This window comes from Callionymus lyra, chromosome 9, assembly GCF_982586985.1.
Source record: "Callionymus lyra chromosome 9, fCalLyr1.hap1.1, whole genome shotgun sequence".
NCBI lineage: Eukaryota > Metazoa > Chordata > Actinopteri > Syngnathiformes > Callionymidae > Callionymus > Callionymus lyra.
Genome location: NC_141826.1, coordinates 28,217,660 through 28,242,972, shown reverse-complemented (window position 1 = coordinate 28,242,972; position 25,313 = coordinate 28,217,660). Strand labels below are relative to the sequence as shown.

The 25,313-nt window shown below is 41.5% G+C and overlaps 1 protein-coding gene and 1 non-coding gene across 4 annotated transcripts in view; one reads left to right on the top strand and one right to left on the bottom strand.

Annotated features, from left to right (window-relative positions):
* The window catches only part of bcorl1 (BCL6 corepressor like 1), a 30,633-nt gene extending 14,458 nt beyond the window's left edge, over positions 1–16,175 (bottom strand). Inside the window, exons 1-4 of one of the 3 annotated variants that reach the window (XM_087799353.1) lie at positions 16,035–16,175; positions 3,804–3,876; positions 1,572–3,749; positions 1,328–1,436 (exon numbers count right to left, since the gene is read on the bottom strand). In XM_087799353.1, the coding sequence (XP_087655479.1) occupies positions 1,328–1,436; positions 1,572–3,749; positions 3,804–3,809 (2,293 nt within the window). In that variant the 5' untranslated portion in view covers positions 3,810–3,876; positions 16,035–16,175. Of the gene's footprint in view, positions 1–1,327; positions 1,437–1,571; positions 3,750–3,803; positions 3,877–7,315; positions 7,442–16,034 lie in introns of those variants that run through there. The other 2 variants (XM_087799352.1, XM_087799354.1) reach the window with 2 other exon arrangements.
* An 8,757-nt stretch (positions 16,176–24,932) lies between these two features.
* On the top strand, positions 24,933–25,005 carry trnav-uac (transfer RNA valine (anticodon UAC)). Its single transcript has one exon. It is a non-coding gene; the product is annotated as a tRNA-Val (tRNA).
* The last annotated feature ends 308 nt before the right edge of the window (positions 25,006–25,313 follow it).

Sequence of the window (25,313 nt, the reverse complement as noted above, 5' to 3'; positions counted from 1 at the left end):
CTATGGACATCTATGAACATCTCTGAACATCTGCAAACATCTCTGAACATCTCTGAACATCTCTGAACATCTCTGAACATCTGCAAACATCTCTGAACATCTCTGAACATCTCTGAACATCTCTGAACATCTCTGAACATCTGCAAACATCTCTGAACATCTGCGAACATCTGCAAGACAAACTCAGTTCCTTCATCTTCTGAACCACCAGATTCTAAACTTAAAGAACAATCAAACATCTTCACTGATGTCGACCTGCAGCGTTTCATTGTTGGATTTGAACCTTCAGCGACTGTGAGACTGTAGATGAACATACATTAATACAAGTTTGTTTTAAAATAACACAGTTATGAGATTAAAAAGTGACTTTTGTATCAAAAACATTTGGAAATATTTCAGAAACTTAGTAAAAAAAAGCTCAACAATGATACATAACTTTAAAGAACACAATCTTACAACAAAGTGGTTGTTTTCAAAGTCCTCACTTGATTTATATTGTTATATAATCATTAAATCCTAATAAATTGTTTGTATAAAGAAGTAAAAATAAAGTAGATCTGAAAATATGTGAGGAATTCAAGTCATGTGACGATGATTCCATGTTTTTTAGTTTAGCAACAATTAAACACTTTCTTCTCTCTTTTGACAACAAGATCCTTGAAGTGGAAACTATTCATTCTTTGGATGATTTGGATATTTTTAAACAACTTTTGCAAATGTCATCTTCAGACCTCGAGGGTTTGAGAAACACTGGAGGACGAGATCATCTACAGGTGGGTCTGATCCAACCTCAGAACTCCTGACTGACGGTTCAACTCCGAGCTGCCCTTGAGCACCGAACCCAGGCTTCTTGCACAGCATCTCTCAGCATCTCTCGCTCACCAAACCATCTCATGATTAACGATTGTGTCTTTGATCACTGAACTGAACCTTCAACAGTGAATCATGGACACAAAGATAAACATTAACATCAGTTTCATGTCAGGATTGAAAGCTTTTAAAATGATTCAGTCAATCAAGTGATCTATGACCAATATTTAACTTTAGCTTTTCCTGGATTTTCTGGAACTCCTGTGTTGTTCTCAGTGTTATCTTGATCTTTAAAGTATATACTTTATTGAATATTGTTTTGATTGTTTAAGTGCTTTGTGACCCTGGTCTGGAAAAGATCTATACAAATACAAATTACTTACTTACTTACACTGATGTCACAAATGTTATTTTAACATCGTAACTTGATTATTGGAAGATATATTATATTTAGTGACATATTTCTTAAACTTCTAACCCATATCTTCCCGGAGCTGAACGTCTCAACAAACTTTACCTGCTTTCGTTTTGCAGTGTCGGACCTTCTCCGGTGGAACCTGCTCAGTGCTCGGCCGGGAATGTCTTCCTGCTGACGGACTCTCCTCCAGAACACTTGCTTTCTTCTGCTGAAGGTCACAGAGAATGAAGTGGATGAAGGACGTGTCACATGTTCAAGTTCAAGTCAAATGATTTAAAAACTGTCTAGAAGTTTCTTCAGGAAGAGCTGCCTGTATTTGAAATGACCAGGAAGTTCCTCTCACCTTCTTCTGGCAGGGCTCACTGTTTGGACCGTCTTGCCTTCTCTTCCTGGACATCTCCGGCGACCTCCCCTTCACCTTCTGAGGACTGCAGTTCTTCTGTTTGATGGCAGCAGCTCTTGCTTTGGTCGGCGACTCTTCTTTGGTTCCATTCGTTTTCTTCTCCAACTCTTCTCTGGCGAGGATGGAGGCGACTAAACCCTGGAACTTCTCTGTGTTTTCCGAGGCGTGACTTTCTTTCTTCGTCGCGGTTCCTTCCAACACCTGCGCTAGTCTGCTCTCCATCCTGGTCCCGTTGGTGGACCCGTGTCCCGGCGTCGGGGGGGTCTGGGCGGAGGGTTTCGAGGATCCATTCTTGTGTCTACTGCTGCGTAGATCTGAACTCGTGTCCAGCGTGCGGATGGCGTTGACGTTTTCAAGGATTTTCAAAGCTTGACTGGAGTCTTTCAACGAGCCGCTCGCTCGTCTCTCCCTCGAGCAGAAGAGTTTCTTGAGGCTGGTCTTCATCTCCGTGGGACCCTCGACCAGCCTGGAGGGAGTCACTCCTCCCGCGAGTGCAGACGCCTCCAGAGTTTGCTGCTTCACGATGGAGGCCAGATTAGAGAGCGGAGACGAACCGTCCCACCGGTCGCTCTCGGTCTTGAGGGGGCTCTTGTGGAACTTGGTGGTCCTCTTTGGAGAACCCGCTTGTTTTCTGGACACAGAGAAGGCTGGATGCTGGTGCTGAGACGACGGTTGCCACACCTGACCCGCGGTGGGAGAGAAGGGCACCTGGGTTTTGGAGAGGGCCGTCATCAGGGCTCCTTTGGCGGGACAGGTCTTGCTTGGGGTCTTGACGTGCTTGACCCCTGGAGAACACTTGCTAAGACAGGACGGCTTCTTTCCCGCCGAGGCCAGATGTTCTCCCTGGTCGATGATAGAAATCAGCTCCTGCTTGGCAAAGCTCTGGAAGTCTTCTCCGAAGGTTCCGTCTTTCCCTCGAAGCGTGGACGCCAGGATGGGGCTGGCGACCCCCACGTACGTTCCCGGGATGTTCTTCATGGGATCCTGAGGAGACGCTTTGCACCACGAGGGTTTGGGTTCCGACACCTGGTGGTTTTGAGGCCGATGTTGCTTCTGATTGGATCCGTTCTTGTGAGTCGAGAACTGAGCAGCAGAAGAATACGTCGAATGGTTGCTCTTGGAGTTGAGAAGGTCCCTCCGGCTGGACTCGGAGCTGTTGGATTTATTAGCCGCGTCTGACTTAGGGTCACTCACACATTTACGTTTAGACTTAGACGACAGATCCAAAGGAACGTCCCCCGACTCCAACGTGCCAGAACCCGCCTGATGGTCTCGAGCAGAGATGCTCTTCAGGGGGGTGACCCGGGTCGTCTCCGTCTTCTTCTCCAGGTGGTTGAGCGCTCGGCTCTGCGAGGTGATGCTAGCCAGCGCGGAGCCGCAGCAGATGGCGGCGGTGGGAGATAAGGTGTAGCAGGCGGGGGCGGAGGTCAGCGAGGGGTGCTGCAGCGGCAGCGCCATGACGGGTGAAGCCACAGCGCAAGCTAACGCCTGAAGCTCCGTCGCGGGTTTGCTCTTGCAGCTCGAATGGTTGGCCTTGAGTTTGGAGAGCTTCTTCTCCGAGACCACGGTCTGTCCGACCGAGAAGGGGAACGGGAGGGTCTGCATGAGAGTGGACCCGGCGGCACCTGAGCTCGGAGCGTCAGCGTCCCTCTGGCTCCGGGCCGCGACCTCTGGCAGGGAGACCTTCTGGGGGGGCGGCAGGAAGGCCACGGGACGAGCGGCCTTGAACACGGAGAGCTGAAGCTTCGATGGACGACCGTCGTCCGACTCCACGCGACCGGGTTCGAGCGAGTCCTCGGAGCCGACCTGTGGCCACGGAGTCGCGGGGGCAGCATCGGATCTTAACGCGTCTTCTGGGTCACGGGTTCGACTCTCTGGACCGGACCCGCGGTGGAGCTGCTGAGGCGGCGAGAGCTGGTGGTTGTAGCGCGAGGTGTCCCGGCAGACTCTCTTACAGTCTGGACTCTTGTTCTGCTGACTGAGGCTCACGTCTCCTCGGAGCTCGGGCGGGAGCGTCTGGGGGGGGTTACCCACCATAGTCGTGGACGCTGGACGTGGAGCACTGGTCTCGCTGCTCACCGGGCCTCCATCCCCTACATTCATCAGTGTAGGATCCACCTGAGGAGATGGTTGTTAGAGAGAGAGACTCGCTCGTGTCGTCACAACATTTACCTGCATAAGTGTTTCTCTAACACAACATGCTTCAACGTTTGTCGCTCATCTGGAAGATTTCTTCAGCGATAATCTGTGGAGCACAACAAACACAATTAACAACACGAATAAATAACTTTTACTTTCATAGTGTCGACATTTAACTGCTTAAACCACTCAACGTTCATTTATACAGAGGTTTTTTCACTTTAAATCTATTTCATTTTATTAATGATCATTTTGTTCTTTCTTTCATCGTAAAAGTAAAACTCACATAAAAGAGTTCTTGATTTTCTGGAACTCCTGTTGTGTTTTCAGTTTTATCTTGATCTTTAAAATATATACTTTATTGAATATCTTTTTGATTGTTTAAGCGCTTTGTGACCCTGGTCTGGAAAAGCGCTATACAAATAAAAATTACTTACTTACTTACTTACTATGTAATAAAGGTCTGTTCTTTCTCCAGAACTTCTCTAGGACCGTCATATAAGAAAGTTTTATCTATAAGAGCTTCATCTGTTGAAGGTTCATCTCAAGTATTCATCTTTTCCTTCAGAAGAATTTTGACAAAATCTGACAAAATCACTGGAATTATTGTTTTGTTTGAATCTTTAAGTCAAACAAATTAATATATAACTTGTGTAAAATCAAACAATTTTCAACTATAATCAAACAATTAAAACTATAATCAAACAGTTTTCAACTATAATCAAACAATGTATTTGAAAGATTTGAAGGATCAGAGAGAATATATTATTTTCTCTGATTATAACTATTTGTGTTTTGTTCATGTTTGTCTATGTATTTTTAATGATTGAATACATTTTCATATACAGATGATTCAAGAGTTGCCACCAAGTCATTCCTAATACAGCACATTTTAATTAACGCCCATCCTGCAGTGTCAGTAGAAAACTAGCGCCCCCTATCAGCCAGGAGGTTCAAATACTTTCTCAAGAGACCTAAACAGATACAAACTCAAACACAAATGTTTGGTCAACAAGTGAACTAAACTACGAACTCATGATTATGCTAATTAGACTACATGGTAGAACCAGTAATGACTATGTTTTATAATTAGATTTGTGATATACATTACCATGGTTACCGACAAAGAATTAACACAACAGCTGATCAGAGTGACCAAACAAACAAGTGCGTTTGTGTAACATTAGAGATATATATTGACTATTATAATAGTATATAATATAATAGTCAATTAAGCTTCATCTCCATGATTTTTGTTCATATTAAAACGCACTTTTACTGGATATTCAGTTCGAGGCACGACATGTTTACAGAGTAAACTTTGCTAAATAACAATAAACCTGCTAATAAAAGTGAATCAAAGTTCGACTCCTTTGATTATGAATTTACATTTTGAACTTTCTTCAGTTGCTTCTCTCCTGGTTATTAAAATCCATCGTTGGATGGTCATGAGTTCACGTCTCGCGTCAGTGATCACGACGTGAAGACAGAGGTTCACACTCGAGACTGATCTGTGTTTGTTTTGTTGTCTTTGTTGTTCTAATCATGTCGTGTTGACAACAACGACCACCTTCACAGATGCTAATGAAGATCATCACGAGCACCAGACCAGCAGCGACTCCGTCAAAGACACAGTTGAACACAGACTCAAACTCCCATGATCCTTTAGGCTCCTTCCACTCATCTGACCTGCTTCTGTGTCGTCCACCGTCACTCGAGAACAAAACCACTTCATTCTATAAGAAACATCCTCCGAGAGTTCACAGATGCCATCGAGAACCATGGTCTCAGACGGATGTGAACCCATGACAGTGAGAAGCTCAGAGACGAACTAGAACGAAACGATCGTCACTGAAGGCGTTTTCAACGAAAGACATTTTAGTTTCAATGGATCTACGATCTCGTGAAACAAACGTGTCCATTGAGGAGAAAACATCCGTGACATGAAGACGTCGCTCTGGCTCGGGAACGTCTGACGTCCGTCAGTCAGAGCTGACATCAAGACGTCTGGAGAAACATTCAAGAAGTGAAGGTTCAAGAAGTGAAGGTTCAAGAAGTGAAGGTTCAAGAAGTGAAGGTTCAAGAAGTGAAGGTTCCAGAAGTGAAGGTTCAAGAAGTGAAGGTTCAAGAAGTGAAGGTTCAAGAAGTGAAGGTTCCAGAAGTGAAGGTTCCAGAAGTGAAGGTTCCAGAAGTGAAGGTTCAAGAAGTGAAGGTTCAAGAAGTGAAGGTTCAAGAAGTGAAGGTTCCAGAAGTGAAGGTTCAAGAAGTGAAGGTTCAAGAAGTGAAGGTTCCAGAAGTGAAGGTTCAAGAAGTGAAGGTTCAAGAAGTGAAGGTTCCAGAAGTGAAGGTTCCAGAAGTGAAGGTTCCAGAAGTGAAGGTTCAAGAAGTGAAGGTTCAAGAAGTGAAGGTTCAAGAAGTGAAGGTTCAAGAAGTGAAGGTTCCAGAAGTGAAGGTTCCAGAAGTGAAGGTTCAAGAAGTGAAGGTTCAAGAAGTGAAGGTTCCAGAAGTGAAGGTTCAAGAAGTGAAGGTTCAAGAAGTGAAGGCATCGACTCCTGCATCTCACCAAGAGTTAGAAAATATAAAAATGTTTCTGACACAAAAAACATTTGATAAAACTGTTGGAAACTGGACGAACCTGCCGTAGTGAGCGTAGTATTGATATGATACATAGAACATTTTAGAAAACAAGATGATGGACGACAAGAACGACTTCACCTTCAGACGCGTGAAGTTATTACGATGATTTATTTCTTAAGGTGCTCAAAACAGACGTTAATTCTTATATATTATCATGAATCATTCCTTCAACATTATTGATCAAATATCTACGAACGACAACAACTGAAGCCACTTCTATAAAGTGAAAACACTCTGGCGGAGGAACGTCTGAAGACGTCTCTGATGACAAGATTGAAGTGACGTTAATAAAGTGACATCGTGACGTCATAAGAAGCTTCTGACGTCACGAACACATTCACCAACTTTCTACTGTTTTGCTCGTAAATATTTGTTGTAAACATCGAGTTCAAGTCTTCATGGAGGAAGATGATCAGGAGATGAAGAGTCCAGTTAGATCTGATGTGTGTGTGTGTGTGTGTGTGTGTGTGTGTGTGTGTGTGTCACATCCCCTCTGATAAGGTAAGTCAACAACACAACAAGGAAGAATCTAAACTCGTTACATCTGAGAGTCAAACAGGAGAAAGTGGAGAAGTAACGACGAGGAGGAGTTGTTGCGGAGGAGAAGGAGGAGAAGGAGGAGAGGAGAAGGAGAAGAGGACGAGGAGAAGGAGAAGAGGAGGAGCAGGAGCAGCAGAGGAGCAGGAGCAGCAGAGGAGCGGGTCACACCGAGTCACCGACAGACGAACAACATGAAGTCCAGCAGCAGCTTCTCTGTCGAAGCTACTGTTGTTTATGTCGCGTCTGTGACTCACTTCAGGCGACAGCTCGGACCCCTGGACCCCCCTGGACCCTCCAGACCCTCCAGACCCCCCAGACCCTCCAGACCCCCTCGACCTCCCGCTGCTCCTCCATGTCTGAACACTTACGAAGCTTCTCCTCCTGATGGCACGTGAGCGTCGAGCGCGAGGGACGTCCGTGTCTGCGGCGGATCTCGACGGTTCTGGTCTAAGAAGTCCGTGGGGGGGGCGGAGGCTGGAGGGTGAGGGGGTGCGCGAGGGTGAGGGGGGGTCGTCAAGACAGTCCGTTCCGTATCTCCGGTCTGCTCGTGCGAGCGCGGGGGGGTGGTGGGGGGCACTCCATCATGGGAGATGTAGTCCCGACGATCCACGCCCAGGATCAGACTGGAGCGGCGCGGAGCGGCCGGAACTACAGGTACCGGCATGCACCGCGGCCGCTCAGGGGGAACAGAGGATCGCGACTGAAAGAGTAACGGAGCTCTGGAGTGGAAGACCCTCATCATAGAACTATAGTTTAGACCCTCATCATAGAACTATAGTTTAGACCCTCATCATAGAACTATAGTTTAGACCCTCATCATAGAACTATAGTTTAGACCCTCATCATAGAACTATAGTTTAGACCCTCATCATAGAACTATAGTTTAGACCCTCATCATAGAACTATAGTTTAGACCCTCATCATAGAACTATAGTTTAGACCCTCATCATAGAACTATAGTTTAGACCCTCATCATAGAACTATAGTTTAGACCCTCATCATAAAACTATAGTTTAGACCCTCATCATAGAACTATAGTTTAGACCCTCATCATAGAACTATAGTTTAGACCCTCATCATAAAACTATAGTTTAGACCCTCATCATAAAACTATAGTTTAGACCCTCATCATAGAACTATAGTTTAGACCCTCATCATAAAACTATAGTTTAGACCCTCATCATAAAACTATTGTTTAGACCCTCATCATAGAACTATAGTTTAGACCCTCATCATAAAACTATAGTTTAGACCCTCATCATGAAACTATAGTTTAGACCCTCATCATAGAACTATAGTTTAGACCCTCATCATAAAACTATAGTTTAGACCCTCATCATAAAACTATAGTATAGACCCTCATCATAAGACTATAGTTTAGACCCTCATCATAAAACTATTGTTTAGACCCTCATCATAAAACTATAGTTTAGACCCTCATCATAAAACTATAGTTTAGACCCTCATCATAAAACTATAGTATAGACCCTCATCATAAGACTATAGTTTAGACCCTCATCATAAAACTATTGTTTAGACCCTCATCATAAAACTATAGTTTAGACCCTCATCATAAAACTATAGTTTAGACCCTCATCATAAAACTATAGTTTAGACCCTCATCATAAAACTATAGTTTAGACCCTCATCATAAAACTATAGTTTAGACCCTCATCATAAAACTATAGTTTAGACCCTCATCATAAAACTATAGTTTAGACCCTCATCATAAAACTATAGTTTAGACCCTCATCATAAAACTATAGTTTAGACCCTCATCATAGAACTATAGTTTAGACCCTCATCATAGAACTATAGTTTAGACCCTCATCATAGAACTATAGTTTAGACCCTCATCATAAAACTATAGTTTAGACCCTCATCATAGAACTATAGTTTAGACCCTCATCATAAAACTATAGTTTAGACCCTCATCATAGAACTATAGTTTAGACCCTCGTCATAGAACTATAGTTTAGACCCTCATCATAGAACTATAGTTTAGACCCTCATCATAAAACTATAGTTTAGACCCTCATCATAAAACTATAGTTTAGACCCTCATCATGAAACTATAGTTTAGACCCTCATCATAAAACTATAGTTTAGACCCTCATCATAAAACTATAGTTTAGACCCTCATCATGAAACTATAGTTTAGACCCTCATCATAAAACTATAGTTTAGACCCTCATCATAAAACTATAGTTTAGACCCTCATCATAAAACTATAGTTTAGACCCTCATCATAAAACTATAGTTTAGACCCTCATCATAAAACTATAGTTTAGACCCTCACCATAGAACTATAGTTTAGACCCTCATCATAGAACTATGGTTTAGACCCTCATCATAAAACTATAGTTTAGACCCTCATCATAAAACTATAGTTTAGACCCTCATCATAAAACTATAGTTTAGACCCTCATCATAAAACTATAGTTTAGACCCTCATCATAAAACTATAGTTTAGACCCTCATCATAAAACTATAGTTTAGACCCTCATCATAAAACTATAGTTTAGACCCTCATCATAAAACTATAGTTTAGACCCTCATCATAAAACTATAGTTTAGACCCTCATCATAAAACTATAGTTTAGACCCTCATCATAAAACTAAAGTTTAGACCCTCATCATAAAACTATAGTTTAGACCCTCATCATAAAACTATAGTATAGACCCTCATCATAGAACTATAGTTTAGACCCTCATCATAGAACTATAGTTTAGACCCTCATCATAAAACTATAGTTTAGACCCTCGTCAAAAAACTATAGTTTAGACCCTCGTCAAAAAACTATAGTTTAGACCCTCGTCAAAAAACTATAGTTTAGACCCTCATCATAGAACTATAGTTTAGACCCTCGTCAAAAAACTATAGTTTAGACCCTCGTCAAAAAACTATAGTTTAGACCCTCGTCAAAAAACTATAGTTTAGACCCTCATCATAGAACTATAGTTTAGACCCTCATCAACTAGTATCAACTCTGGTATCATGTAGTGAATGTTCTTCAAGACGCAGTAACTTCTCATCATCACCATGTTTTAAACTTATTACTTTATAAAGTTGCTCTGAAATCTGGACGAACGAAAGGTTACGAGAGTCCATTATGACGTAATAATGTCTTCATTCCTCCAGCTGTGATCACACTTTGTTTATACAGTCCTGTGAAGGTGGAGACCATTGATGACGCATGGTGACAAACATGTTTGACCAATCACAGCAGAGTGGGTGTGGTTATAGTCAACAAGATTTAATCTCCAGAACAACAAAGTGTTTTCAGTGGGCGGAGCTTAAGATCATTTTCTAATGTCAATATTTCAATGAAAAGAGAGTTTTGTACAAACACACACTGATGATACAATAGAGTCACACATCACAACAACACACACACACTGATGATACAATAGAGTCACACATCACAACAACACACACACACTGATGATACAATAGAGTCACACATCACAACAACACACACACACTGATGATACAATAGAGTCACACATCACAACAACACACACACACTGATGATACAATAGAGTCACACATCACAACAACACACACACACTGATGATACAATAGAGTCACACATCACAACAACACACACACTGATGATACAATAGAGTCACACATCACAACAACACACAAACACTGATGATACAATAGAGTCACACATCCCTACAACACACACACACACACACACTGATGTTACAATAGAGTCACACATCACAACAACACACACACACACTGATGATACAATAGAGTCACACATCACAACAACACACACACACCGATGATACACTAGAGTCACACATCATAACAACACACACACACTGATGATACAATAGAGTCACACATCACAACAACACACACACACTGATGATACACTAGAGTCACACATCACAACAACACACAAACACTGATGATACAATAGAGTCACACATCCCTACAACACACACACACACACACACTGATGTTACAATAGAGTCACACATCACAACAACACACACACACACTGATGATACAATAGAGTCACACATCACAACAACACACAAACACTGATGATACAATAGAGTCACACATCCCTACAACACATACACACATTGATGTTACAATAGAGTCACACATCACAACAACACACACACACACACTGATGATACAATAGAGTCACACATCACAACAACACACAAACACTGATGATACAATAGAGTCACACATCACAACAACACACACATTGATGATACAATAGAGTCACACATCACAACAACACACACTGATGATACAATAGAGTCACACATCACAACAACACACACACTGATGATACAATATAGTCACACATCACAACACACACACTGATGATACAATAGAGTCACACATCACAACAACACACACACACTGATGATACAATAGAGTCACACATCACAACAACACACACACACTGATGATACAATAGAGTCACACATCACAACAACACACACTGATGATACAATAGAGTCACACATAACAACACACACACTGATGATACAATAGAGTCACACATCACAACAACACACACATACTGATGATACAATATAGTCACACATAACAACAACACACACACACTGATGATACAATAGAGTCACACATAACAACACACACACTTATGATACAATAGAGTCACACATCACAACAACACACACACACTGATGGTACAATAGATTCCACACTCATAACAACACACACACACACTGATGATACAATAGAGTCCAACATCACAACCACACACACACTTTAAAACACACACACATAGAAACACTTAAACACGCACATTCACACACACATACACACTTTGACACACGCACACTTTAAAACACACACATACTTTAACATACACACTTTAACACACACACACACACACACACACACACACACACACACACACACACACACACACACACACACACACACACACACACACACACACACACACACACACACACACACACACACACACACACACACACAGAAGTCTTCTGGTCTAGTTCAGGTCAGAGACAGGTGTTCAGCAGGTGTCTCTCACATCAACTGCTTCAACAACAGAGACTCAGTCACAGTAACATGTGGCGTCAACAGCTGGATATACTTCATACATTTAAACTAAAGTATCACGACGTTTGACCTTCATTCAACAATGTCAACATGTTAACTTGCCTGTCTGTCCAGGGTGTCCCTGCCTCCCACCCTGTGCAACTGGGACAAACATCTAAACATTTCAATACTGCTTGTCTGTGACGTCCTTGAATTAAAGTTGTTTTTAGCAGAAGATCAAAATAAATCTTGTGACATTTGAATGTTTTTCAACAAACACTTGATTGTTAAAATTGTTTGATTACAGTTTAAAATTGATTGATTATAGTTGAAAATTGTTTGATTCTAGTTCAAAATTGTTTGATTATAGTTCAAAATTGTTTGATTACAGTTTAAAATTGTTTGATTACAGTTGAAAATTGTTTGATTATAGTTCAAAATTGTTTGATTATAGTTGAAAATTGTTTGATTATAGTTGAAAATTGTTTGATTATAGTTGAAAATTGATTGATTATAGATGAAAATTGATTGATTCTAGTTCAAAATTGTTTGATTATAGTTGAAAATTGTTTGATTATAGTTGAAATTGTTTGATTATAGTTGAAAATTGTTTGATTAAAGTTTAAAATTGTTTGATTATAGTTGAAAATTGTTTGATTATAGTTGAAAATGGTTTGATTATAGTTGAAAATTGTTTGATTATAGTTGAAAATTGTTTGATTATAGTTGAAAATTGATTGATTCTAGTTCAAAATTGTTTGATTATAGTTGAAAATTGTTTGATTATAGTTGAAAATTGTTTGATTACAGTTGAAATTGTTTGATTACAGTTAAAATTGTTTGATTACAGTTGAAAATTGTGAAAATTGTTTGATTATAGTTGAAAATTGTTTGATTATAGTTGAAAATTGTGAAAATTGTTTGATTACAGTTGAAATTGTTTGATTATAGTTGAAAATTGTTTGATTACAGTTGAAATTGTTTGATTACAGTTGAAAATTGTGAAAATTGTTTGATTATAGTTGAAAATTGTTTGATTATAGTTGAAAATTGTTTGATTATAGTTGAAAATTGTTTGATTATAGTTGAAAATCTAGTCTAGTCTATTTAGTGTTTTTCTATCAGACAGGATCAAGAACGGATCAAATTAACTGGACCTGACACTGACACAATATTTCAGAACAACTGGACCTGGTACCATCATCATCATCACACTCGTACTTGAATCACACTTCTTGAATATACACAAATATAAACAAATGTTCATCATAAATACATCAGTGACTCGTGAGATGTAAATAAATCATGATTTCTGTCAGAACCATGTGTGGAGATAACAATGAGCTGCTTGGCAGAGGTATGCTGTGTCCTGGTGCTCTCACAGTTGTTAACACGAGCTCACGTCAGTTTCTTTTCTGCAACATTACAAGTTTATTTTATTTGTTGAACGATCAGAGTCTCGTTCGACTCGTCTCTCGATCCTTGAGTTGATCTTTCTTTAACCTCGTCTACCCCGACTTCACTTTCTTCTTCAACTACCATGATCTGTGTTCATCAATATCTCATCTTCATCTTCATCTGCATCATCAAACTCTTCATCATCATCATCTTTATCTTCATCACCATCTGCATCATCAAACTCTTCATCATCATCATCTTCATCATCATCATCATCATCATCATCATCATCTTCATCTTCATCTTCTTCTTCATCTTCATCATCTTCATCATTATCTTCATCATCATCATCATCATCATCTTCATCTGCATCATCAAACTCTTCATCATCATCATCTTCATCATCATCTGCATCATCATCATCATCTTCTTCTTCATCTTCATCATCATCTTCTTCTTCATCTTCATCATCTTCATCATTATCTTCATCATCATCATCATCTTCATCTGCATCATCAAACTCTTCATCATCATCATCATCATCTTCTTCATCTTCATCATCCTCATCTTCATCATTATCTTCATCATCATCATCATCATCTTCATCATTATCTTCATCTTCATCATCATCGTTATCTTCATCATCATCATCTTCATCATTATGATCATCATCATCTTCACCTCCCTTGATCTATGTTCATCATTATCTTCATCATCTTCACCATCATCTTCATCACCATCTTCATCATCATCATCATTGTTATCTTCATCACCAGCTCTATCATCATCATCATCTTCATCATTATCTTCATCTTCATCATCATCATCATCTTCATCTTCATCTTCATCATCATCATCAACATCATTGTTATCTTCATCATCATCATCTTCATCGTTATCTTCATCATCATCTTCATGTTCTTTATCCTCTTCACCATCTTCATCATCATCTTCATTATCATGATGATCATCTTCATCTTCATCATCACCTTCATGTTCTTCATCCTCTTCAGCATCTTCATCACCATCTTCATCATCATCATTATCTTCATCTTCATCATCATCTTCATCATTATCATCTTCATCATCTTCACCATCATCTTCATCATAACCATCATCTTCATCATTATGATCATCATCATCTTCACCTCCCTTGATCTATGTTCATCATTATCTTCATCATCTTCATCATCTTCATCACCATCTTCATCATCATTGTTATCTTCATCACCAGCTCTATCATCATCATCATCTTCATCATTATCTTCATCTTCATCATCCTCATCTTCATCATCTTCATCATCATTATCTTCATCATCATCATCTTCGTCGTTATCTTCATCATCATCTTCATGTTCTTTATCCTCTTCACCATCTTCATCATCATCTTCATCATCATCATCATCATCATCATCATCATCATCACCTTCATGTTCTTCATCCTCTTCAGCATCTTCATCACCATCTTCATCATCATCATTATCTTCATCTTCATCATCATCTTCATCATTATCATCTTCAGCATCATCTCCATCATCTTCATCATAACCATCATCATCATTGTTATCTTCATCATCATCTCTATCATCCTCATCATCATCTTCATCTTCATCATCATCATTGTTATCTTCATCATCATCTTCATCGTTATCTTCATCATAATCATCATCATCATCTTCATGTTCTTCATCCTCTTCACCATCATCTTCATCATCATCATCATGATGATCATCTTCATCACCATCTTCATCACCATCTTCATCATTATCATCATGTCCAACATGTTCATCATCATCATCATCTTAATCTCCATCTTCATCATCATCTTCATTATCTTAATCATCATCATAATCATTATCTTCATCTTCATCTTCATCATCAACTTCATTAGTTTCATCATCATCATCATCATCATAATCATTATCTTCATCTCCATCTTCATCTTCATCATCTTCATCATCTTCATTAGTTTCATCATCATCTTCATCATCATTATCTTCATCATCATCATCTTCATCCTCTGAAGGTTCACCGGACATTAGAAGTTCAAAAAGGAAGATCTTGACTCTGACCCTGAATGACTGGAAAACTTATTTCTCATCCAGACGGTGACGTTCCGTGAACGCACCACGACAGTCGCCGGGCCTGATGTCACCCGGAACTGTGTCTCCCTCGCGCCGCTCATCAGCCTCGGACACACGGAAGGTTCGAGGCCGAGAAGGACTCACTCGTCCCGGCGAAGTTTGACCCGCAGCTGCCGGTCTCTCTGACGGAGCAGCCAGGTCGGTCCTGAGGACCTCACTTCACGGGACTTGTTGTGTGTCGAGCGTGGACGTCACACACGCACGCACGCACACACACACTCACGCACACACACACACACACACACACGCCAATGTCATCTCGACACACAAGTTCCTCGTCCATGTGACACGATAATACCGCGGGATCAGCACCGAGACATCTCCGCTGCTCCCGCCACACGTCCACGGACACGACACACACGGATCCAGGTCAAAGTTTAGTGGAGTTTCTTTCGCCCCGAGTGCCGTTGAGCAATGCCCGCTGCTCGCCCGTAACGCCTTTGTTATTAGTGCTCGTGCTCCCGAGCGCCTTACCTTCCGCTCGTCCACGGCCTCCACGCACACGCACGCCAGGCGGCTCCGCGAGGCTCCTTCCGTGCGGGGGTCGTGGGTGCGATTCCCGGGATGAGCGAGAAGGATATTCGGGTTCGTGCTCGCGATCCTCCTCGAGCCAGTGTTCGTCTGCAGCAGCTGGAGATGAGGAGCGCGCACGCTGGGTCCTAGCGCCGGCGCGAGCCCTACAGGTGAATGATAAGCAGTTCGAGGTTCGATTCCCGTCGTCGCCGCGACCCTTATCTTCGTCGGTGAGAAGAACGTCACCGGCGGCGTCTCTGGAGCGGGTTTACAACACGTTATTCTTCGATATAAATCACTTTTATGTCGCGAACTTACTCGAATAAGTCAAGTAAGTATTTTTTCATGTTTTTAATCAAACAGTGAAAGTCAAAGTGTATTTTTTTAACTAAAGTTTCAGTTGAAATCTCTATAAAAATAGTATTTTATCGTTGAGCACCAAAAACACCAATTTACTACCTTAAAACACATCGTCATACATGATCAGATTCTCTCACATTAATATTATTACATCAACACAATCTTCGTGTTTCTGTGGATATGTACAAGTACACAACTGGATATATAATAATATATAGTCATGTAGTTCCTTACATCAGAGAAGAATGAAACACACTTCGTCACGTGATCTGATTATCAACCTTCATGCAAAACAAAATAGATTCTGTGATGTTAAAATAAATCAATAAATAAAATGATGATTTAAAACACATTCAAGAATCCAGTTAAGTTTTTCAACGTAAGAAATAAAGACCATAAAAGCAAAAATTAAACTTTATTCTTTAATTTATCAAATAAAAGAAACACGAAAACATGGAACACAATGAAGAACTACTTGGTTTTAGTTTGGGTGGATGGATGGATGGATGGATGGGTGGATGGATGGGTGGATGGATGGATGGATGGATGGATGGATGGATGGATGGATGGACGGACGGACGGACGGACGGACGGACGGACGGACGGACGGACGGACGGACGGATGGATGGATGGATGATGGATGGATGGATGGATTTGATTGATCAGGAGGGCTGGCTCTGTGGTTGAAGCTGGACTCACTGGTGACAGTTGCTGAGAGGAGATCATTGAACAAACTACTGTCCATCATGATGATGACAGTCATCCTCTGAACACTGTCATCAGTGAGCAGAGAAGCAGATGAAGCACGAATGCTCCTCCCAGGTGCAAAACAAATAGACTCAGGGACTCATTCATCCCTCGGGCTATTAAATTGTACAATTCTGAGATCGGGGGCAGGAGTGGAGTGAGAGTATCTGGATGTTCTGTTCTATGTTTTATTCTTTGTATCCTTTGTCTTTGTTGTTTTTCTTTATCTTTAGACTTAGATTGTATCATCTTGTTCTTTCTCTTTATTTATCTTTGTTCTTGTTCTTATTTTATTTTTATTTATTTTTTATGAAAAATGTTCTGTGGCTATTGGAAAAAACAATTAAAAGTTTGAACTTACCTTTACCTTACCTTATGGATGGAAGCATGAATGGATGGAGGGATGGCTGGATAATGGGTGGATAATGGGTGGATAATGGATGGATGAACGATGACATGAGGGCAGCTCTGAAGAGGGAGCAGGAGTGTCAGAGAAGTATGTGAGGGTAGCTCAGGACAGGCATGAAGACGGCGGTGAGGCGGCATCAGACTGACAGACGAGGTGAGGGCGGAGTCTTCGGGGACGATGATGTTTGCTGATGATATTGTGATGTGAGTGTGAAGATGAATGAAGGCGACCAGAAGACACGGGTCCATCCATGAATGTTGATCTTCTCAGTTTGGATGAGATATAAAAACACTATGACCACCTGGTCCAAAATCTATAGGTTCAATTTCTACCTTGAACTGCAGCCTTTGATGTTCTGACCAGGTACTGACCTCTGCCGAAAGAAAGGCCCACATAGAGATTTAGTCTTGACACTTTTACAGGAAGTGACTTTAGTTCCAGAATAAACGTGCAGGAAACACACGTCTGGACCTCAACGTGATCTACAGCTGAACTTACATGATGTCACTGGAGACACAAACATGGACCTTCAGACCAACGTTGACCTTCAAAGAATCAAGAGAATCGTTTGATGAAAGTTATTAAACATATTTTAGTGTTTTCTATTCAATATTCATTCATTCCTCCATGTTTTACTGTTTCTTCATTTGTTGTTGTCAAGATGTTCCATCAGCTCTGAGTTACACACGTTTACTTCACACACTTTAACTACACAATTATCATCCAGCATGAAAAGTTGTCGAGTTTAAAGACATGTTTGCAATAATGACAGTAACTCACACAAGACAACAAATCCATCTATCCATCTATCCATCTATCCATCTATTCATCTATCCATCTATCCATCTATCCATCTATCCATCTATCCATCCATCTATCCATCTATCCATCTATCCATCTATCCATCTATCCATCTATCCATCTATCCATCTATCTATCTATCTATCTATCTATCTATCTATCTATCTATCTATCTATCTATCTATCTATCTATCTATCTATCTATCTATCTATCTATCTATCTATCTATCTATCTATCTATCTATCTATCTATCTATCTATCTATCTATCTATCTATCTATCTATCTATCTATCTATCTATCTATCTATCTATCTATCTATCTATCTATCTATCTATCTCTTTGTGTTGTTGTTTGTGTGACCTTCACTCCTCGACACAAACAAGAAGGTCATGGGTTCACAGCCCACTTATGTACAAGAGCAGCAGGAACAGAAGCATCAATACTGTTCAGATGTAGAAAACATTGGGTCACTTGAGTTTGTGAAATACTGTTTCATAATAAACACTTGATGAAATGTTACATTTTGAAAGAACCAGACGAGTTTAGTGTCCTTTGAGCTGAAGATGCTTCAGGTTTCAATACGTTTAATGTGCTTTTCAACTTTTCTTTTATTACTTAATTGTCTTTTTTATGCTTCAATTATCTCTGCCAAGAAGGTTCTATGACCATCTGCCTCCGTCTGTGAGCGAATAAAACTAAGAATAAACCTCGTCCTATACTCTCGTCCTATACTCTCATCCTATACTCTCGTCCTATACTCTCATCCTATACTTTCGTCCTATACTCTCGTCCTGTACTCTCGTCCTATACTCTCGTCCTATACTCTCGTCCTGTACTCTCGTCCTGTACTCTCGTCCTATACTCTCGTCCTGTACTTTCGTCCTGTACTCTCGTCCTGTACTCTCGTCCTATACTCTCATCCTATACTCTCGTCCTATACTCTCATCCTATATTTTCGTCCTATACTCTCGTCCTGTACTCTCGTCCTATACTCTCGTCCTATACTCTCGTCCTGTACTCTCGTCCTATACTCTCGTCCTATACTCTCGTCCCTTACTCTCATCCTATACTCTCATCATGTACTCTCGTCCTATACTCTCGTCCTGTACTCTCGTCCTATACTCTCGTCCTGTACTCTCGTCCTGTACTTTCGTCCTATACTCTCGTCCTATACTCTCGTCCTGTACTCTCATCCTATACTCTCGTCCTGTACTCTCGTTCTATACTCTCATCCTGTACTCTCGTCCTATACTCTCATCCTATACTCTCGTCCTATACTCTCGTCCTGTACTCTCGTCCTGTACTCTCGTCCTGTACTTTCGTCCTGTACTCTCGTCCTATACTCTCATCCTATACTCTCGTCCTATACTCTCGTCCTGTACTCTCGTCCTGTACTTTCGTCCTGTACTCTCGTCCTATACTCTCATCCTATACTCTCGTCCTGTACTCTCGTTCTATACTCTCATCCTGTACTCTCGTCCTGTACTCTCATCCTATACTCTCGTCCTATACTCTCGTCCTGTACTCTCATCCTGTACTCTCGTCCTATACTCTCATCCTGTACTCTCGTCCTATACTCTCGTCCTGTACTCTCGTCCTGTACTTTCGTCCTGTACTCTCGTCCTGTACTCTCGTCCTATACTCTCATCCTATACTCTCGTCCTATACTCTCATCCTATATTTTCGTCCTGTACTCTCGTCCTATACTCTCGTCCTGTACTCTCGTCCTATACTCTCGTGCTGTACTTTCGTCCTGTACTCTCGTCCTATACTCTCATCCTATACTCTCGTCCTGTACTCTCATCCTATACTCTCGTCCTATACTCTCGTCCCTTACTCTCATCCTATACTCTCATCATGTACTCTCGTCCTATACTCTCGTCCTGTACTCTCGTCCTATACTCTCGTCCTGTACTCTCGTCCTGTACTTTCGTCCTATACTCTCGTCCTATACTCTCGTCCTGTACTCTCATCCTATACTCTCGTCCTGTACTCTCGTTCTATACTCTCATCCTGTACTCTCGTCCTATACTCTCATCCTATACTCTCGTCCTATACTCTCGTCCTGTACTCTCGTCCTGTACTCTCGTCCTGTACTTTCGTCCTGTACTCTCGTCCTATACTCTCATCCTATACTCTCGTCCTATACTCTCGTCCTGTACTCTCGTCCTGTACTTTCGTCCTGTACTCTCGTCCTATACTCTCATCCTATACTCTCGTCCTGTACTCTCGTTCTATACTCTCATCCTGTACTCTCGTCCTGTACTCTCATCCTATACTCTCGTCCTATACTCTCGTCCTGTACTCTCATCCTGTACTCTCGTCCTATACTCTCATCCTATACTCTCGTCCTATACTCTCGTCCTGTACTCTCGTCCTGTACTTTCGTCCTGTACTCTCGTCCTATACTCTCATCCTATACTCTCGTCCTATACTCTCGTCCTGTACTCTCATCCTATACTCTCGTCCTGTACTCTCGTTCTATACTCTCATCCTGTACTCTCGTCCTATACTCTCATCCTATACTCTCGTCCTATACTCTCGTCCTGTACTCTCGTCCTGTACTCTCGTCCTGTACTTTCGTCCTGTACTCTCGTCCTATACTCTCATCCTATACTCTCGTCCTATACTCTCGTCCTGTACTCTCGTCCTGTACTTTCGTCCTGTACTCTCGTCCTATACTCTCATCCTATACTCTCGTCCTGTACTCTCGTTCTATACTCTCATCCTGTACTCTCGTCCTGTACTCTCATCCTATACTCTCGTCCTATACTCTCGTCCTATACTCTCGTCCTGTACTCTCGTTCTATACTCTCATCCTGTACTCTCGTCCTGTACTCTCATCCTATACTCTCGTCCTATACTCTCGTCCTGTACTCTCATCCTGTACTCTCATCCTATACTCTCGTCCTATACTCTCGTGCTGTACTTTCGTCCTGTACTCTCGTCCTATACTCTCATCCTATACTCTCGTCCTGTACTCTCATCCTATACTCTCGTCCTATACTCTCGTCCCTTACTCTCATCCTATACTCTCATCATGTACTCTCGTCCTATACTCTCGTCCTGTACTCTCGTCCTATACTCTCGTCCTGTACTCTCGTCCTGTACTTTCGTCCTATACTCTCGTCCTATACTCTCGTCCTGTACTCTCATCCTATACTCTCGTCCTGTACTCTCGTTCTATACTCTCATCCTGTACTCTCGTCCTATACTCTCATCCTATACTCTCGTCCTATACTCTCGTCCTGTACTCTCGTCCTGTACTCTCGTCCTGTACTTTCGTCCTGTACTCTCGTCCTATACTCTCATCCTATACTCTCGTCCTATACTCTCGTCCTGTACTCTCGTCCTGTACTTTCGTCCTGTACTCTCGTCCTATACTCTCATCCTATACTCTCGTCCTGTACTCTCGTTCTATACTCTCATCCTGTACTCTCGTCCTGTACTCTCATCCTATACTCTCATCCAATACTCTCGTCCTGTACTCTCGTCCCGTACTCTCATCCTATACTCTCATCATGTACTCTCGTCCTGTACTCTCATCCTATACTCTCGTCCTATACTTTCGTCCTGTACTCTCATCCAATACTCTCGTCCTGTACTCTCGTCCCGTACTCTCGTCCTATACTCTCATCATGTACTCTCGTCCTGTACTCTCATCCTATACTCTCGTCCTATACTCTCATCCTATACTCTCATCCTATACTCTCGTCCTATACTCTCGTCCTGTACTCTCGTCCTATACTCTCATCATGTACTCTCGTCCTGTACTCTCATCCTGTACTCTCGTCCTGTACTCTCATCATGTACTCTCGTCCAATACTCGTCCTATACTCTCATCCTATACTCTCGTCCTATACTCTCATCCTATACTTTCGTCCTATACTCTCATCCTGTACTCTCGTCCTATACTCGTCCTATACTCTCGTCCTGTACTCTCGTCCTATACTCTCGTCCTGTACTCTCGTCCTATACTCTCGTGCTGTACTTTCGTCCTGTACTCTCGTCCTATACTCTCATCCTATACTCTCGTCCTGTACTCTCGTTCTATACTCTCATCCTGTACTCTCGTCCTGTACTCTCATCCTATACTCTCGTCCTATACTCTCGTCCTGTACTCTCGTCGTATACTTTCATCATGTACTCTCATCATGTACTCTCATCCAATACTCTCGTCCTGTACTCTCGTCCCGTACTCTCATCCTATACTCTCATTATGTACTCTCGTCCTGTACTCTCGTCCTGTACTCTCATCATGTACTCTCGTCCTGTACTCTCATCCTGTACTCTCGTCCTGTACTCTCATCCTGTACTCTCGTCCTATACTCTCGTCCTATACTCTCATCCTATACTCTCGTCCTATACTCTCGTCCTGTACTCTCGTCCTATACTCTCGTCCTGTACTCTCGTCCTGTACTCTCGTCCTATACTCTCGTCCTGTACTCTCGTCCTATACTCTCGTCCTGTACTCTCGTCCTGTATTCTCGTCGTGTACTCTCGTCCTGTATTCTCGTCCTGTACTCTCGTGCTGTACTCTCGTCCTATACTCTCGTCCTGTACTCTCGTCCCGTACTCTCATCCTATACTCTCATCATGTACTCTCGTCCTGTACTCTCGTCATGTACTCTCATCATGTACTCTCGTCCTGTACTCTCATCCTGTACTCTCGTCCTATACTCTCGTCCTGTACTCTCGTCCTGTACTCTCGTCCTATACTCTCGTCCTGTACTCTCGTCCTGTACTCTCGTCCTATACTCTCGTCCTATACTCTCGTCCTGTATTCTCGTCCTGTACTCTCGTCCTGTACTCTCGTCCTATACTCTCGTCCTCTACTCTCGTCCTGTATTCTCGTCCTGTACTCTCGTCCTCTACTCTCGTCCTCTACTCTCGTCCTGTATTCTCGTCCTGTATTCTCGTCCTGTACTCTCGTCCTGTACTCTTGTCCTCTACTCTCGTCCTGTATTCTCGTCCTCTACTCTCATCCTATACTCTCGTCCTATACTCTCGTCCTGTACTCTCGTCCTGTACTCTCGTCCTGTACTCTCGTCCTATACTCTCGTCCTGTACTCTTGTCCTATACTCTCGTCCTGTACTCTTGTCCTATACTCTCATCCTATACTCTCGTCCTATACTCTCGTCGTGTACTCTCGTCCTGTACTCTTGTCCTATACTCTCGTCCTGTACTCTTGTCCTATACTCTCGTCCTGTACTCTTGTCCTATACTCTCATCCTATACTCTCGTCCTATACTCTCGTCATGTACTCTCGTCCTGTACTCTCGTCCTATACTCTCGTCCTGTACTCTCGTCCTATACTCTCGTCCTGTATTCTCGTCCTGTACTCTCGTCCTATACTCTCGTCCTATACTCTCGTCCTTTACTCTTGTCCTATACTCTCGTCCTGTATTCTCGTCCTGTACTCTCGTCCTGTACTCTCGTCCTATACTCTCGTCCTATACTCTCGTCCTGTATTCTCGTCCTGTACTCTCGTCCTATACTCTCGTCCTATACTCTCGTCCTGTACTCTTGTCCTATACTCTCGTCCTGTACTCTCGTCCTGTACTCTCGTCCTGTACTCTCGTCCTATACTCTCGTCCTATACTCTCGTCCTGTACTCTCGTCCTATACTCTCGTCCTGTACTCTTGTCCTATACTCTATGTACTCTCGTCCAGCATCAATGTTTGTTGTTAACATTTTTCATCAAACGATGAGACACAGAAGTACGTGGACTGACAGTGTTTCTCATCACATGTCATAGCAAAAGTGATTCCCCGCAAGCTTCCAGAAACATCTAAGAAGAGAAAGACAAGTGTGTTGTTCTCCAGTGTGTGGGTTCTGTCGATACAAGTTGTGTTTGTGAAGATGAGTGTGTGTTGTGTTACATTGTCCTGGATATACAAAGTCACAAGACTCTGGCGAGACTTCGGGTCTTTGGATGACATGAAGTTGAACTGAAGAAAAAACACATTTATATTTTAGTAAAGAAATAAACAAACCTGTTCTACCGTCGTACAAAACTACTGCCATAGTAAAAATAATGAAACAAACAACACTTGGATGTTGTATTTTTAAGAAGTTCGCATTTTTTGTACCACATAAGAAAAAATTCTCAATTCAAGCCTGAATCTCTGATTATATTTCAAAAATATTCGTGAACCTCCTTCTCTTTGAACCACAATGTTCACATCCAGTAGTTGAGCTTACTCACTTCAGTTTAAAATCAGCTGCACTTTAAAAGCAACATTTATCATGTTGTGACTTGACTGCTTGAAGCCTTGGCTCCTGCAAAGGTTTGGGTGACAGTGTCTTTGTATTACACAGAACATGCAGATGGTGTGTAAGTCTGCGGTTCAGAAAGAAATCGTGTTATTTCTTATTTACAGATCTGACCGTTGAAAGGAAACTTTGTTTTCATTAATTATTAATTTAACATTTCATGGTAATGTATCTAACTTTATTATATTTTGTATTTTTCTTTATACCTTATTCACAATTTTTTACTATATGATGTATTGTTTGCCCTCCTTATGATCAGCTGGTTCCATAGTGTAGTGGTTATCACGTCTGCTTTACACGCAGAAGGTCCTGGGTTCGAGCCCCAGTGGAACCACCTTTTTCTTGCTGCTCTGGAAATAGTTAATTTAATAATAATAACAAAGTTAAGTTAATTTTTTAGTTCATTTAAATTGGTAAACTTAAAAAAAAATTCAAATCGGGTAATAAAACATACAAATGTCAATTACAGAGTTAAGGAAAAAGGAACAATTATTCAAAATTAATAATCGAAATATGATTTAAATGTTTAAAATGACATCAAAACCACAAAAAATAATCAACGTGAATAATTAGGTTTTAATACAAATACTAGTTTTCATAGCGCTTTGGTGAACCGGATGTCTTCTTCACGCCACTTCCGTG